The sequence below is a fragment of the Python bivittatus genome, unplaced genomic scaffold, assembly GCF_059951505.1.
Source record: "Python bivittatus isolate LINGU-HERP-01145 unplaced genomic scaffold, Pbiv_v1 ctg000020_np1212, whole genome shotgun sequence".
In the NCBI taxonomy this organism is placed as follows: Eukaryota; Metazoa; Chordata; class Lepidosauria; order Squamata; family Pythonidae; genus Python; species Python bivittatus.
In genome coordinates this window covers 89,487,188-89,503,926 of record NW_028277030.1, presented here as the reverse complement: position 1 = coordinate 89,503,926, position 16,739 = coordinate 89,487,188, and the positions used below count along the sequence as shown (strand labels likewise).

Here is a 16,739-nt window from a genome sequence, read left to right as displayed (position 1 = left end):
CTAGCCACAGAACAATCCATTCTTAGTTTTCTTTCCTACACGTTTTCTTTATTTCCATGGCTAGAAACACTTTAATCTTTGTTGGACATAACACAAGAAAACGAAAGGTACTTAAGTTGGCCAAAATAAAATAAAAATACATTCCTCTCTTGGGTCAGTACTTTTTATTAGGCCATCACAAAGGCAACATGGTGAACAAAGCAAAGGAAAATGTGAGAATAAACGTGGCTTATATGCAAGCCCATGAGTCTATTTAACTACATTTTGTGGAAATGTGGGAGTAGCCTTCAGGTAAAGCAGCTTCATCAGTTGCTAAGGTTGTATGTTATATCCCCAATTTTTCCAAGAGCTGATGGATAAACAAGAAACAAAGAGTTTTTTAAAATGTAAAATTTAGCTGTAACTTAAATCTGACTCCATTATTTCCAATTTACTGCAAGTCAGCTAGGCATCTACCAGTAGATCCTGCTCCAGTAGCTGTACATTCTCATTTCATACTACCATAATATTAAAATATGTATCATTTTAAAAGGATAGAATTATCAATTAAAACAATCTCATTCATCAGCATATAGTTTAGATTTAAAAAAAAATAAGAATTAAAATAAGATATGAATTAGCTAGGAAGCAGGGAAAGGGAATGGGAGATAAATGCTATATGCTGATATTGTTAATACTCTTTAAGAAGAGCATTTATGATTTCCAGTGGCCAGCACTGAGAATCACTTGAGCAGTTCTGCATAACCAGTGGCATTTTTCTGTTTAGTTTTCAAAAATATTTGATCCTTTTCTGCTTTCTTCTTTGCCTGCCTCTAATGTACAGCAAACCAATTTTGCAATGCTGTACTTTTACATGCAGTGTGAGAAAAAAGGGTTTTCTGTTTAAAAGTATTTTAAATAAGAAAAAGCTTTTTGAGTGACTCCCAAACTCCTTTAGTATTGTTAAAAGTGTCTTCAGCAGTACTAAAAGTATTAAGTTATAGTTTGACCTTTAGGGGAGACTGATTCCAACCTAAGTAAATAATATATCTGTACTTAAATGAACTTTTATAACATAACTTTGGTGGGAGAGAGCTGTTAAATTACATTTAATCAAAATATGAAGTTTTTCAATAAATTAAAAACTAAGTTTAGGTTTGACATTTCTATTAGAACATCTCTATATAATTGTAATTTGTTCAACCATGTTTACTGTGGCTTGAGATTTTCTTTAAAATAATGCTCGGTTATTATTCATAATTGTTTTTAAGTTGCCATGAGTTAAATACATTACCAGAGAAAAATATAGAGAAAGCACATAGAGCAGGAGTGAACTGTGGGAGTAACTAGAGCTTTGCTATTTGTTTGTCATAACTATTACCCAGATTAAGAGGCAGGCTGCTTTTTATACTAGATAAAATCACGTGTCTTCAGCAGAAGCAAGCAAAGTTCACTGCCATTTAATGTATTTATTTTTGGCCTAGCCAGTAAAATATAGACCTTACTTTTGACTTCTTTCCTTTCCCAAACTAAAATTCAGTAGAGAAAATAAAGCTCCTGTCCAGCACTTAACAGGGATAGAAACCGATAACGATTTTTTTAAAGTCTGAAAACATGATAAATACAGTATTGAGATTTAAAGTTCATATTGTTTTGAAATTCCCAATAATATTCCTATTTTTTTAAAAAATATATTTTTTCTTTGAACCAAAGAGCCCGCACAATACTCTGACGTTCCCTTCTGTTGTCAAGAAACATTCTTGAGGCTTAGGGTACTGCTTCAACTTTGAGAAACACTAGTTCAAAGCCTTTCTGAATGTGCACATTTTACACTGAGATATTACTAATAAATAAATAAAATAACCAGATGAGCTTTCTGAGCAGTCTGTTATTGATTGAACCACCATAACAGAATGAAATCACAAAAATATAGTATACTCTAAAGACTAGTCATATGTAAAGCACACTGAAAAAAATCAGGCTGGTCAGTAGAACTAAATTGATAAGATTTCAAGATAGAGGGAAACATATTTCAGCAAAGAATAATTTGCCCCAGTAGCATTGTAATATACATCTTTAGCTTCCAGAGGTGGTAATAAAACATTTTTCATTAAACCAAGTCATCTTTTAAAATCTTCTGTTAAATGCCTCTTTTTGTCACTATTCTGATTGCTTGCTGTTTTCTTGTCAGTTGCCAATTCTAATTAAAAATCACTCATCTTTAAAGGATTTCATATATATATATGTATACATATGTACACACATATATACAAATGTGTGTATACATTTATCTTCCAATCTGTCTGTCTATCTATACATATAAATATATATGGAGCCTGCTGTTCCTCACCTTCTGTGCATCCCCAATATTAATCAGTATACACCATTTGGCACTGAACATTTTTTCAATATTTTTATTAACTGACATTTTTTAAACCTTTCAAGTGATGGCACCATTAAGGAAGAAGATGAAGATGAAGAAGCAGAAGAGGAGGAGGAGGAGGAAGACGAGGAGGAGGAGGAGGAAGATGACAAAAATGAAGAGGAAGAGTTTGAGTGTTATCCACCAGGCATGAAAGTCCAAGTGCGGTATGGACGAGGGAAAAATCAAAAAATGTATGAAGCTAGTATTAAAGATTCTGATATTGAAGGTGGAGAAGTCCTTTACTTGGTGCACTACTGCGGATGGAATGTGAGGTAATTGAGATTTAGCTAGTGATTACTTCCTTTAAAATACTCTAAATACACATGTATTTTAAAACACACAGAATATTACTGCTCTATGAAGATCATTATACTATGTAAAATTATTTATATTCTAAGTTAGAGCAATAATAGCTTAGTGAGTAACCTGTAGATCAAGAAAAATAATCTTGTTGAGTCAGTCTGCCTCAATTTTATTTTAATTAATATTAAGCAGTGAAATAGCATGTACATTTCTTATTCTCCTGTCATGTTATGTTGGACAAAACATAATTAGTTCTACACATTTTTTAAAAAATCTAGACTAAAATCAAACATTTTAACATGGGGTGGAAGTGAGAAGAGGTTTCATTTGGAAAATCTGGATTAAATCAAATAATCATTCTCTCTGAGTACCTAGAATCTTTATCTATACTTTCACTTGGTCAGTTTCTTGTTGCCATATATTTCTCAAGAAGATCCATCTTCGCATAGTCTTGTGTTTCTATTTTATGTCTGAGCATCTTCTCTTTATTATGGCTTATTGCCATAACTTAGTGCTTTTGGGGAAATGGTAAATTTGATATTTTTGGAAAAATATTCTTGACATCTTTTATTCCATTAACTTAGTATTCTGATCTGTGCAGTTCCCATATTGCTGTATTCTTCATATCTTTCAGACATTTCCTTTACTGAAATATTCTTTGCAAAAACTTTGCAACTGGCCTTTTATTTTTTGATATTATTCAAATAGGCTCCTTATCATCTTTGCTTGCCATCTGCATTACTTTTATAGGTAATTTTGTCTAGGATGTTTTGAGAAAGGCCATGTTAAACTCTTTGGGTGTTGGCAGAGACAGCCAACGTGAGCTGTAGCTGAAAAATCTTGTCATGCTAATATCTTAATTTTTATAACTGACTTGTGCTCGATGAAGTCTCTACTAATTAGACAAATAAGAAGCTGATATTGAAGATTCTGAATGTTAGGCTTCTTATTATGTTTTGCTTCCTTAACTTGTGCCTCACTCACATTCCTTTTTAACTTCATGGGATATGTATTTCTGAATAATAGAGGAATGGATTTTATGTTACAGAATATGCACTCTCAGGATTCAAATGTGCATGGAAGCCTTTGCATGATGAAGGCTTCCTTGCTGGAGATATCACTGAAAATGTGGATGTCTTTAAAGTCACTGCCACAAATTCAGAGGCAGGGACTCTGTAATACTGGTACATGAGTATATGTTTTCAGAATCATTTTAATTCTCATGATTGTTGTTTAGATACTAGTGTTTACAAGGGCTTTTATTATGCAAACTTCTTTTGAGTATGATACTAAGATGTTGTACACAGTAGGAGATACATATTTTGAAAGCAAAGCAATGTGATTCTAATTCAGATTTCCTGTTGAGGTTGTGTTACTACCCAGCAAAACTTCTACTTGTACCACAAACCCTAAATATGTACCCTGGACTTCTTACCTTAGATTACAAGAATAGAGCAGTGCTTTGTTTTGACATGAGTCATATAGTACAGTGTGTGTGTTTGTATGTGCGTTTATATGAATGAGAAAGATCACTTTGGTGGCTGTATTTCTAATTGCTTGGCTATCTCCTTTATGTTCTTCTTTTGTGATAAAAATATGCTACTGTGATTCATTGTATCCTGCTTTCTACCAGAACGCATTAAGATGAGCTGTATAGATCTCTCACATGATTGCATCTGCCAGATGACTCAGAATAATATAAATTATTCCGATTAAAAAGATTACTTAGCAGTAGTATGACATTGTTTATTTCATTAGTCTTTTTTATGGGGGGGCAGTGCTGGGAGAGTATGTTAATTCTGATTATATCAAAGATTTGTTGGATTGTGTAATTTGAATTAAATTCTCAAAATGTATGTTGTTGATGGGAGGAGGAATTGAGTGAATATTTCCTGAACTTGTATAGCAGAACTGTCACAGGTCTTATAGGAGCATGGGGGTGCAAGTACAGCAAAATTATTATTTTGTGATAGAAATAATAGCCAGGAGTTCATATTTTGGAACAGATATTGCTGATAGATTAGATTCTGCCTTTGTCTTACATCCCCCAGTGTTCTCTCTCCTCTAAGTCTGCTCCAGAATGTTGGTTGATTGAATTTCTAAAGCAGATTTGAAATTATGGGTTGAGAAAGGGAACCTCATCTTGCCTGGTCAAAAGTTTGCTCATTTGATATTGGATTTAGTCCTACAATTTTTAATACTGCTAATGCTAACAGCATGCTAATGCTTCATGTTTCTGCTGCATTTTAATAGTAAGCCAATCCTGTAGTATCTCCATAGTAATTATTGTTGTTGTTGTTACATAATGAATTCAAAAATATATTAATTTGTTAGAGAAGGTATGATTTAATAAAATGTATATTTGTTTTTCTGCAGCCTACATTTGATTATCTCCAAACTGTAAGCTTACGCATTTCAATTCCTTCTAGGTATGATGAATGGATAAAAGCAGACAAGATAGTGAGACCAGCAGACAAAAATGTACCCAAAATAAAGCATCGAAAGAAAATAAAGGTAGATTATTTTGGACTGCTGCTGCTGAATATTATCCATAGAAATAGAAACAAAGATTGCCATAATGACTTACTATTGATAACAGCTATTTTAGCTGGAGGAAGAATAACACAGGGACATCATTTTCATATTTACTTGTCATTGTGTCACTCATTGTGAAGTAATATACCAATGTCCTCTGCTGATTTGTCGACAAAGCTGATATTTAACAAATCTAATTATTGTATTTCAGACCTATGTTACCATGTTTATTCAGACACACAAGTAGTCACGCTGATAGTCATTTGATGAACTACATTATTTCTTTTAATATGCAAAATTTCTAGCCTGGAAAGATTTTTCTTCACATACATAGGAGAAATCAGTGATGCAAAACAAGGCAGTTAAAATAGTCATGCAAAGAACTAGAACTTATTTAAGACCACACTGTGACCATATCCTATGATACCCATAGAAAGAAACTCCTTCCCTACTTAGAATTGTAATCTTATATTTATTCTTTGAACAGAACTTAGAACTAACTGCCTCTAATTAGACCAGGGTTGAGCAAGTGCCCCCAAGACCACTTGGGGCCCTTGAACCTCTTTTTGTGGCCCTTGAGGCCTTCTTTGAACATGATTGCTAAAGTTACTCATACAGTTTTCTGCCATAGTGAGGTAGGAAAGATTAAAACTAGCGTAAGCCCTAAAATAGACTTGAAGCAGCTTAAAAAAACCTCCCAATTGTTCCTCAAAATGAAGAAATACAAAAATCCTACTCTGCCTATTTGCATAATCATTCTGCCATTGTAACCTTGAGTTCTTCCCAGCCATTAAACATGGCCCTCAAGCTGTTCAGTTTCCCTCCCCATGATTTCCAAGTCATTGAATAGAACTCACCTGTAGACCATAATAATGTTGTGTCTTAATTACCAGTTTGAAAAATGGATACTTAAAATTCTGTAAGTAGATGTGTGGAAGTGAAAGGATTCTGCACAATTTAAGGTCTATAAACATATTTACATGTATATAGTTTAGATAGGTTTATTCTAAAAACATGTTTAACATGTCAGTTTAAATTTACTTTATGCAATATCTTGCCATTTGATTTTGTTTTATTCTCAACATACCATTAACTCTGATATAAGATAAAATATATGGGTATATTAATAGAATATATATTTCTTTTAAACTAGAATAAAGCTGATAAAGATGAGAAGTATTCTCCAAAAACATTTAAATTGCGCCGTTCTTCGAAACCACCTTTTCATGTCAGTATATCACCTGAGATGGCATCCAAACCAGACAGCGCTGAAGCCAAAACTTCTGAACTAGCTCCAAATAAATCTTTAGAGATTATTTCTATCCTTAATGGACTGCAAGGTAATGTGCACAAAAAAGTGGTTTCTTTCTGAGAGGAACAAATCCAGTCCAAAGGCAGAGCCATTTGTGGTTTTTAAGCTGCTCCTCACAAGTGGGCATAATCACACAGCTTGTGCTTTGGCAAACCAGAATTCCAGCAAATTTTGGCTTTCCATGACATGTGAGCCCACGGACTACTTACTCAGGCCTTCTTTGTTTTTTTAATTAGACTGGACGTCTTTATAATGTTCATAGAGTTTGGCTTTTGTTTGTTATCTCCTTGCTTGATTTAAGAATAAATGTATAGTTTTCTACACCAGTGTACTGGTATTATCTCCTTTTTTGATTTTGTTAGTTTTCTACCATTCCACATTCATTGGTTCCTGTGCTTATACTACTAAAAATTATAATTCCAGTTTTAAGTTTTTCTTAACCAGAGCATGTTTTTAGTGTTCAATTCTTTCCAATTTTTAATCAGTACTTTAGATGAGTTCAAGGGTTTGCATTTGTCCAAAAGAAGTTAGGCTGATTTAAATGATCTCTATGAAATCCATTTCAGTTTTAAAAAAATCTGAATCAGCAGGCTGCTGATTAAGATGATAAGCAGTCCTTGGATACATATAGTTATTTGCTCAGTTCTTGGGACATAGTCCCATATAATAGGGATACACAACCTTTTTTTTTGTCTGGATGCCATATCTTGTCTTTCTGCCTTCTCTGAGGGATGCAGAAAATGTGGCTAGTAAATAAGCATCCCTTAAATTATTAATTGGTTTTTGAGCTTCTTGAAGTTTGGGGGAGAGCTAAGAGATACAATGGATATCTTAAGCCTTGTAGAATTTCCCCAACCCTGAAAAAAACAGAAAAACTATTAGGGCCAGGAATGCTTTCTTTTTGGTGGGGGAGAAGGATCTTTCTCCTTTTCTCATTCACTTTTCCTTTCTGTATGCAGTATATATCTGCCTTTATATTCCAAAGCATAAACACTTTCAAAATAATTCTCGTTTCTATTGTCTGCCATTTCACCAGAATCTGGTTCATCATTTGTCGTAGATTGTTTAATGAAAATATGTTTCTTTCTGTGCTATATTTGTAATTGCTTTCTTATTTGTATTCAAATAATCCAGTTAATATGGAATATAACAAATATTGTTTATGATACCAAAAGTTTGGGAAGACAGTCTTCTGTTATTTTATTCCAAGATATGATGCAAAAAATGGGTTAAATTGAAAGATGTTCACAGGATGTCTTATGCTTATTACAGAAAGCTTTGTCCTTAAGTGGGAGTTTGTTCATGGAATACAAACTTTGGATTCAATCCACTGTCATACTTTCAAATACACATTTAAATATGTTTTTAAAAAATATTTTAAATTAAAATAGAGATACCACAGAGAAGTTAAGGGCTAATGCAGATGTTGTTTGAAACATGTCTAAATATAGGATTTGGATGCTGGATCTTGGAATTTATTTTCTGACTTTTTTTTCCTCCTATAGCATCTGAAAGCTCAGATGATAGTGAACAAGATGATGACCAAAGTGCTCCAAATGTCTATAACAATGGGAAAGAGGGTCCTCAAGAAGAAGCTTTGACCCAAGGCAATAATGAGCTTTGTCTGAAAGAGCAAATCAGCTTATCCATGCCAGAAGAGACAGTAACTCTTGGAGATGCCACAGCATCCAAACCAGCATCAAAATCTCCAGAAAGACTCCATAAAGAATTAACAGAATTATCTGATGATACTGACTATGATGGTGAGCATGCAAGTGCCAAGAAGAGGAAAGAGATAAAGAAGGAGGCAACCGATAAAATAAAACGTGGTAAACGAAGGTACTGTGTACCTGAAGAATGTTTAAAAACTGGGTCACCTAATATTAAGGATGAAAAATCAAATGGCAAAGATATACTTAGATTGGAAAACAGTAGTAACAGTTCCTCAGATGAAGATGAAGTGAAAAATAAGTTAAAATTAACACCTAATAAGAAGTATAATGGATTAGATGACAAAAGGAAATCTTTACGGACAAATGCTTTTTATCCTGGGTTTTCTGAAGTGGCAGAGAAGAGAATAAAACTTCTAAGTAACTCTGATGAAAGGCTTCAGAATACTAGAGCAAAAGACCGGAAAGATGTGTGGTCAAGTATTCAGGGACAGTGGCCTAAAAAAACCCTCAAAGAACTTTTTTCAGATTCTGACACAGAAGCAGCAGCTTCTCCACCCCATGCTTCTCCTGAGGAGGCAACACCAGAGGAGCATCTACAAACCCTTGTGGAAGAGGATACTTCTTTGTCCAGTTCTAAAGTTGAAAGATCTTTGCCACTAAGCACAGATTCAAAACTTGTTGAAGAAAAGCCAACTGAAATGAATGACAAGAAAGTTGAATTCCCAAGTAGTGGCAGTAATTCAGTTCTAAACACCCCACCCACTACACCTGAGTCACCCCCATCTGTAACAGTAGCAGATTCCAGCAGGCATCAGTCGGGCATATCTGTTTCTGAAACTCTGGCACCGAGTCAAGAAGAAGTACGAAGCATCAAGAGTGAAACAGACAGCACAATTGAGGTGGATAGTATTGTAGGAGAATTGCAGGACCTTCAGTCTGAAGGAAATGTATCTCCTACAGGCTTTGATGCCAGTGTCAGCTCCAGCAGCAGTAATCAACCAGAACACACTGAGAAAGGTATAATAAATACAGTGCCATTTAGTATTTATCTCTCTAGCTGGGGATTATGGGAATTGTAGTCCAGCGCATTCAGAGGGTGCTAGATTTAGAAAGGTTAATCTGATACGTTGTAGCCATCCATGGAATTGAACAAAATTGTTTCAAATTTCAGTGTGGGATTATTTACAATATTTATCTGGGTTGAGGGGTTTGTTAAAGAATGATGCAGCTGGTTGAGAAGGGTGTCAGGTTGCTTTTAACAGTATCTATTTGTCATTGCCAACTAGCCCTGGTAGATCCTGTCCCATTCTTTTTTTTCCATTCAGGTTTGCCTCTTTTGAGTCTTCTTATATTACCATCTACTCAAAATAAGTTTTTCATCTCTTAGGAAACATGTAGATGCTTAGAAGCTAGGACGCTGGTCTCAGTGTTAGGTTAGTTGTCTGTTGACAAAGTAGAGTATTCTTAAATTAGTAATAAAATAGCAATTTTTAAAAAATAAAGTAGTACTGAATGTAACTCACATCTAAAGCCTGTCTAATCTTAAAATGTGAGGAAAGTCTGTGGCTTGATACACTGAAAGTTTTGTTTTAATGCAGTTAATTATATATGTCTCATTCTGTTTTCCTCTAAATTTTGATGAATCATTTAATGCAAACCTTGTTTAATTCAGAGTAAAATTCTTAATTTCTTTGGTTGGGAAAGGTGCAGGAAAATACATCTTTACCACATACGTTTCCACTGCTTAGAAGCAAGATGCTTTCTAAACTGAAGTTTCCTTGTGGCAAAAATTACTAGCAAAATTCAAATTCTGCCTGTGGATTTCTCCTACTTGGATAGGTTCATTTTTTTAGTCTTGAAGTATTTATATCAGTGTCTTTGCATTGAATGTGGAAGTAGACCCAAGTTTTAATTTCTCCTAAGCCAGTTGGATTGTTGTGATCTCCACCAGAAGCTGTGTAAAACATATGTAAAATGTATTTTAGCAATGACAAAATATGGGCTCATATGTTGCATTTAATGGATCAAGCTGCCATAAATCCGGTTTTCCTCCACAGAAATGAATACTGTAGGAAAGTGAAATTCCCAGTGTCTAGTTACAAGAAGGTCATTATACATCTAGCATTTTTTCAAAGGACCGTTTTGAAATTTTAATTTAGTTTATTTTGGTAGTTAAACCATATCAATAGAACCAAAGTAGACTTTTTCTGTTTTTTAATTTTTTTTCTTTTTAATCTGCACATTCCTGTGTCCTACCCCCACCTCACCAAACAAAGTACTGCAAAGGCCCATTGAAAACCAGTAGTAAATCTTTGCTTTGGTAGATTTATTTCTCCCCCAAATAACTTGGTTCATTTCAAACTTCTTCAGAGCAGGCTTCAGAGTTACGACTGCCTTTATTGACCTGATGCATAATTTTGTTTGGAGATCTTATTGATCTCTCAGCAGTTTTTAGTGATAGATTTTATTATAGTCATGGACTTTTAAAAAAAATGCTGCATAGTAAAACATAGCATAATCATTATTGATTACAGGTCAGAATAGGGCATAGCTCATGCACACAATATAACAGAATTTGACAGCATTTAAGGACAGAGAATTGTCTTTGTTACTTAATAAGTAAGATGAGAATTGTCTTTGTTACTTAATAAGTAACATAAGTAAAATAAATCAGAATGCCATAGGGATTTAGAAAGGAGAGGGGCAATAATTGCAAAAAGTTATAGAGCAAAGAATTGACAGTATAACAAAACATAGGCTGTAGTTTCTATCACACTTGCACTATGGGGACACCATCCTTTAGCAAATGGGATTTTCCTATATTTCTCTTCCAACACTGCTGTGAGGAGAACATTAAAATGGATCAGGGATAAAGCTGTTTTGAATTCCAAAACAATGATCTTGTCCAGGTAACTGGCTGATTTAAAATTTAGAAACTGGTTGTTAATAAATGTATCATGGGGACAAGTTGCATAAACCAGTTAGCCTTCTATATCTAAAATCCTTTGTTTCAAAATTAAGTTAGCTTGCTGTAACCCCAAAGGCAAAAGAGCATCCCAGGAAAAACCATAGAAATGTAATTTCCTGTAATTATTTTTTCCAGGAAGAATCAAAATCGTCTACTATAATTAAAGTGGCCAATCCAGCTGAGCTATGTAACAGTCTTAACCAAAAATTAAAGATAATCCAGAAGCCAGATACAACTCCAATGACTTCTGCTTCTCACTGAAGCATTATATTTGGGACACAGCAAGGGACCAGGAAAATATTTCTTGAGAATTTAGATTGAACTTTCTCTAATAACTTTCTCTTACCATCCTGCTATAAGGCCCTAATGGAGCCCCATACAATAACTGGGCATAACTTAACAGCAGCTGGATGAACTGTGCAGCTCAGTTAAAATTGAAAGCTTGTATAGCTGAGGATGATCTCTGTGCTCTTTGGGATACATAGTCCTGATGGGCATTTCAGGTTCCAGAGGCTTGGAAAACCAGCTCTAAATATTTAAAGGTTTTGACTTGTTTGGTGGTGTGCCCTCCTGTTTGCCAATTCTGCAGCTTGGGACGTTTGGAAAATACTAGGATCTTAGAATAGTTCAGGGCGCACAAATTTGTTTTAAGGCCTACAGGACTCAAGGACAAAACTACCATGATGTCAGCATATAAAGGTAAATTAGTATACTGTTGGGCCATTTTAGGATGGAAAACATGATTGCTTAAACTGGCTGATTAGTGGGAGGTAACATGCAGCCCTGCCTTATCTGTTTTCTCACTGGTATTTCTTTGGTTAGATGTCCTTGAGCATTATATCTGACTTTTACTTTTGTGTCCTCATACATTTTAAATATTAATAGCAGCCGATATTTATCAATTGTGGAATCATTAAGTTTGTACCAGAGTTTGGTCCTGCATATTGAATTGAATCCAAGCTTAAGTCAGTGAAAGCCACAAATAGGGATGAACCACATTTCAAAGAATACTTTTTCCCAGATGCTGAGCATTATTATAGCGTGAGCTAATATAAATCTGCCTGCTCTAAACCCTGCCTGTTTGTCTTTCAGGATGGATTCATATTCAGGCCAATCTAGGAACATAATCCGCAGGTGCTTAGTTTGCATTTTACTGATTTGGCTCAACAAGCTGATAAGAGTGGGCATAGCCATCCCTTTTGCCTTTCTTATAGATTATAGCTAAGCCCCATACCTTTGGAATCTTGCTGGAATTGTCTGTGGGCATGAATAAGGAAGCTCGAATAGGTGCCCACGAGATCAAATTACTGTTCATAATTTCATAAAACATATAGTCTGTATGGGGAGCCTTCCCAGGTTTGGACTGTTTAAATGTAACTTTGATTTTTAGAATGTGAAAGTGTGGGCCACATGATTAAAGAAGTCACATCTAACTCCAAATCTGGAAAGAGGGCCTCTAACTCCACGTATAAGGTAGCAAAATCTTCTTCCCAAACTCCACCCAGTATATGAGAGGAGGGATGTGAAACATTCAGAAGGGACAGAGCTACCAATCTCCAAAATAATAGTAGCGTTCTTTAAGTGACCAGCTGCTATCAGTAAAATGGGGTTACCTTTATATAGTCTGAAAAATTGGTCCAAACTTAAGATTTACAGGTATACCTCTTTGTTAATATGCAGATGTGAGATAGTTAGTAGATAGTAGTTCAATCAGTTTATCGTAGTTATTCAAAACAGTTTCATTGGTGATACCTCCCACAGTTGCTGCATGAAGATGGCTCTGATACAATATATTTGTCAGTCTTACCATCAATCTGAGAAGACCATCTAATAGGAGTGGGGCAAGCTTTTTCTGTTACAAAAATAGCAGGATAGTAAAAGAATGCTATCAAACGTTGTTAAATATATTTGGGCAATGATCATTGTCAAATTGGTTGGCGACTGTAAACTTAAATATATGAGGTTCAGTAACACTACTTTATAACCAAGCAATGATGGGTTAGTACCAGCCCAGTAGTATATTTGGCTGGAGAATCATTGCCAACAGATCCATTTAATACTGCCAGATTCAGTTTAAAAAGCAGATTTGTATAAAGCAAAATTATATAAAGCAGAACCCTCTAAAATCCCCAATCTTGTCATTGGATTGTTGCTGTAACAATGGCAATATTATTATCTGATCTGGGGACTGACTGCAATTTGGCAACAAACTTCTCATCATCAATCCCAGTTCCTGCACTGAAGTCTCCAGCCAGTATAAAATATGGTGATGGAAACTATTTAATAAGCCTTCCAAGTATAATTTTATTTTTCTCCACACAGCTTTGATTTGCACTTGAATAAGTAGGGGAGGAATGAATATATTAACAATGAATGATTCTTGGAGAATTTAAATAATGCAGGGCATCTCATTCTTCCACATTGCCATAGCATATTATTCTAGGGATTGCAAACTGGTGACTTGGACCTGTAAAAAAGTGGACATTAATAAAACAAGACCAATGCAAAGCTCCCCCTGTCCCACTCCAGGCACTGCTTACAGAGTAATAGCCTTATATTCCTCCCACATGCCACGTTTCCTGTGACAGAATGACATCATAACCGGAGATATAAGCTAGGATCTTTTCTTCTGACTTTCCAGCCTTTAATGTTCTAAGGATAGGGTGTGTGGGCTAGATAAATGTTGTTCAACTCCCTTGGAGGGAGGTGATTTCAGAGATGTGTCTGGGGGATCTTAAAATCTGGTGGTAGCCTCTGTCCTAACAACATCTGATATTCTGAGACAGCCCACAGCAGTTCATAGAATACCCTTTGGTGAAGATGTAGATAATGGAAGTGAGAGTGAGTGGAACAGAGAACTTTCCTGCTCTTTCTGAAATCTGCATCCCTGTCTAGAATTATTTGGTGATATTCCTAAACCCACAAGAGGAGTCAACTGCTCCAGAATGTACAATAGGATTATTCCAAGGAGCTTGACTTTTATGACTGTTTTTAAGTATTGACTGATGCAGGGCTATTTTTAGTTTCAGACTTAAATGCTATAACAGTGTCTGCTATTGGCCTGGTAAGACCTGACAAAACATCAAAGGATTCCTTTAAGGAATCCACTTTTCCCTTTATTGTTGTTAATTGTTTAAAGATTGAGATAACTGCTCTGTCAGCAGACACTGCTAGAAATAGTTTGTGATGTTGTCATTTTTAAAGCCTTCTCCTGGCCATCTTTCTGGAGCAAGTGTGGTCACAAATTGGGTATCAGTCACCTTGATGGAATGAGTTGATAAAATAGAATTCTACAGCTCTGACTCCTCTTGGTAAGATGAGGAGAGTGCAGACATTTGCTTACTTTCAAGTTCAGATTATAGAACCCACTCCAGTGCATTGCATCTATTTGGCAGGCATTCAGGGCTTGGTCTTCTTAATTTTACGTACATTTTCCTTCTTAGCTCCTATGAGGTCTTCTAATTTCTGTTGTTTGAACAGTTTATGTGAAGTAGGTGCACCAGGACTTTCTGCCATTTCCTTCTCCTCATAATAGCTGTCCTTCCTTTTAATGCTACTATCAATGGTATCTTTATAGATTGCCTGAGAGATCTAAGAATAGGAAAGACTGCTCTGAAGTGGTTCTATTCCTCTCCCTCAAGATAGCTTTCAAATGGTATAATTTGGGGATAGTTGCTCTTTGAAATGGGAACTATTATAAGGAGTCCCTTACAGCTCTGTTCTGTATTATTAATATGCTGATAATCCCCAAATTTATAGTCCTGCAACATCTTCAGGTAATGATTTAGTTCCCCTGAATACCTACCTGCAGTCAATAATAGGTTCCATGAAGAATAATGCATTGAAACTGAATCCAAGTAAGATGGAGGTGCTCATTGTGAGAAGTCACAGTTCCAAAAAGATGGTAGATCTCCCTGTTCTGAATGGAGTTACATTCTCCCAGAAGAAGAAAGTACACGAGTGTGTATGTGGATCCCAATCTCTCCCTGATTGAGGCAATGACCAGGAGCACCCTTTATCTACCTCAGCTGATACGCCAACTACATCTTTTCCTAGAATAAAATGACCATGAGATTAGTTCATGTTCTGGTAACATTCAAGCCTGATTAGTACATTGTGCTCTGTGTGGGGCTGCCTTTACGTCTAGCCCAGAATCTTCAGTTGAGACAGGTTATGTGGGGTTCATAATCTCTTCCTATTTAGTATGAACAAGGATTTAATTAGGAATTTTTGAAAACTCTGTGTGTTTTCTCTCCCCTCCCTTTTTAAATGTTATTACACAAATTCTTCATAGCTTAATGAAGGCTGTCTGATTGCTATTTTAAAAAATTAAATTAACATTAAATATGTTTTAAGATGTCTGTTTGATGTTAAGTAGTCTGTATGTTAAGCTGCAGCCATTTTGAAATACGCTGTATCATTTTCAACTAGGATGTAAAAGGATTATTACTGCACAATAGTAGATAGTGGCAAAACAAATAATATGGATGGTTAAAATCAAAATGAGTGCTTCTGATATATTGTATGTAAAATACCTTGTTTTTATGTTAATAAAGCTTGTACAGGCCAGAAAAGACTTAAAGATGGCCAGGGTGGTGGTTCCTCGAAAAAGCAGAAAAGAAGTCATAAAACATCTGTGGTGAACAACAAAAAGAAGAGCAAAAGTAGTAAGTATGGCAAATGGATGGAGTGCAAAACTTGGTCTTAAAACTTATGATAGTAGATTATGAGCTGAATCCAAAAGTAGCCTTCTGGGGATCAGGAGAAAGGAAAGTTTCATACCTTGTAGAACATTTTTATTGGCCAAATGGAGAGGAAGCAATTTTTGCTGGTTCCTTCTCTCAGCAGCCCTGTCTGATTTCGCCCAAAGCATTGAAGATCCTTTAAAAGCACTTCCCCTTCCTCTTTCAGCCTGCCAAAAAATTCTAAATTGAACCCCACTTAAAGATTGTTTCCACCCTTAGGAAACTGTGCAGTGCCCCCCAAGTGAGTCACATTCTTACTTATCTCTAAAAAAAATGCAAGTTTTTAATTTGTCTATGAAAATATTCCATAATATATTTGATTGGAGAATAAGAAGATAATGCTTTTTGTGACTGTATATAAGCACTTGAAGTGCTGAGATGTTTAGCAATAATCTAAGCCTATAAAATGTATTTGTTGTGTCTTCCTTCAGCAAACAGTAGTGATAGTGAAGAACTTTCTGCTGGAGAAAGTATTGCCAAATCTCAGCCAGCAAAATCAGTTTCTACAGGGTTGAAATCTCAGCATACAAAAACTCCAGCTAGAACACAGTCTCCTGGAAAATGTGGGAAAAATGGAGAAAAAGATTCAGATCTCAAAGACCAGAACAGTCGTTTGCCAAAACTTTACAAATGGAGTTTCCAATTATGTAAGTAAGGATTTCCTGTGGCTGAGTTTGTTCTTCCTGAATTCTGGAAGTATACCAAATGCGTTGAATTCAAATCTGCTGAATTCCCAAGAATGGACATAACCTTTCATTTCTATATGATGAAGTAAAATATAGTCAGTGAACTGTATGAG

At 35.4% G+C, this 16,739-nt stretch overlaps 1 protein-coding gene across 3 annotated transcripts in view; it reads left to right on the top strand.

Annotated features, from left to right (window-relative positions):
• The window catches only part of ARID4B (AT-rich interaction domain 4B), a 91,211-nt gene that overhangs the window by 68,539 nt on the left and 5,933 nt on the right, over positions 1-16,739 (top strand). For 2 of the 3 annotated variants that reach the window (XM_088143645.1, XM_088143638.1), the window contains exons 17-22: positions 2,425-2,676; positions 5,137-5,221; positions 6,396-6,582; positions 8,060-9,244; positions 15,752-15,862; positions 16,372-16,587. In XM_088143645.1, coding sequence (XP_087999771.1) covers positions 2,425-2,676; positions 5,137-5,221; positions 6,396-6,582; positions 8,060-9,244; positions 15,752-15,862; positions 16,372-16,587 — 2,036 coding nt within the window. The remainder of the gene's footprint in view (positions 1-2,424; positions 2,677-5,136; positions 5,222-6,395; positions 6,583-8,059; positions 9,245-15,751; positions 15,863-16,371; positions 16,588-16,739) is intronic. The other variant, XM_088143650.1, reaches the window with a different exon arrangement.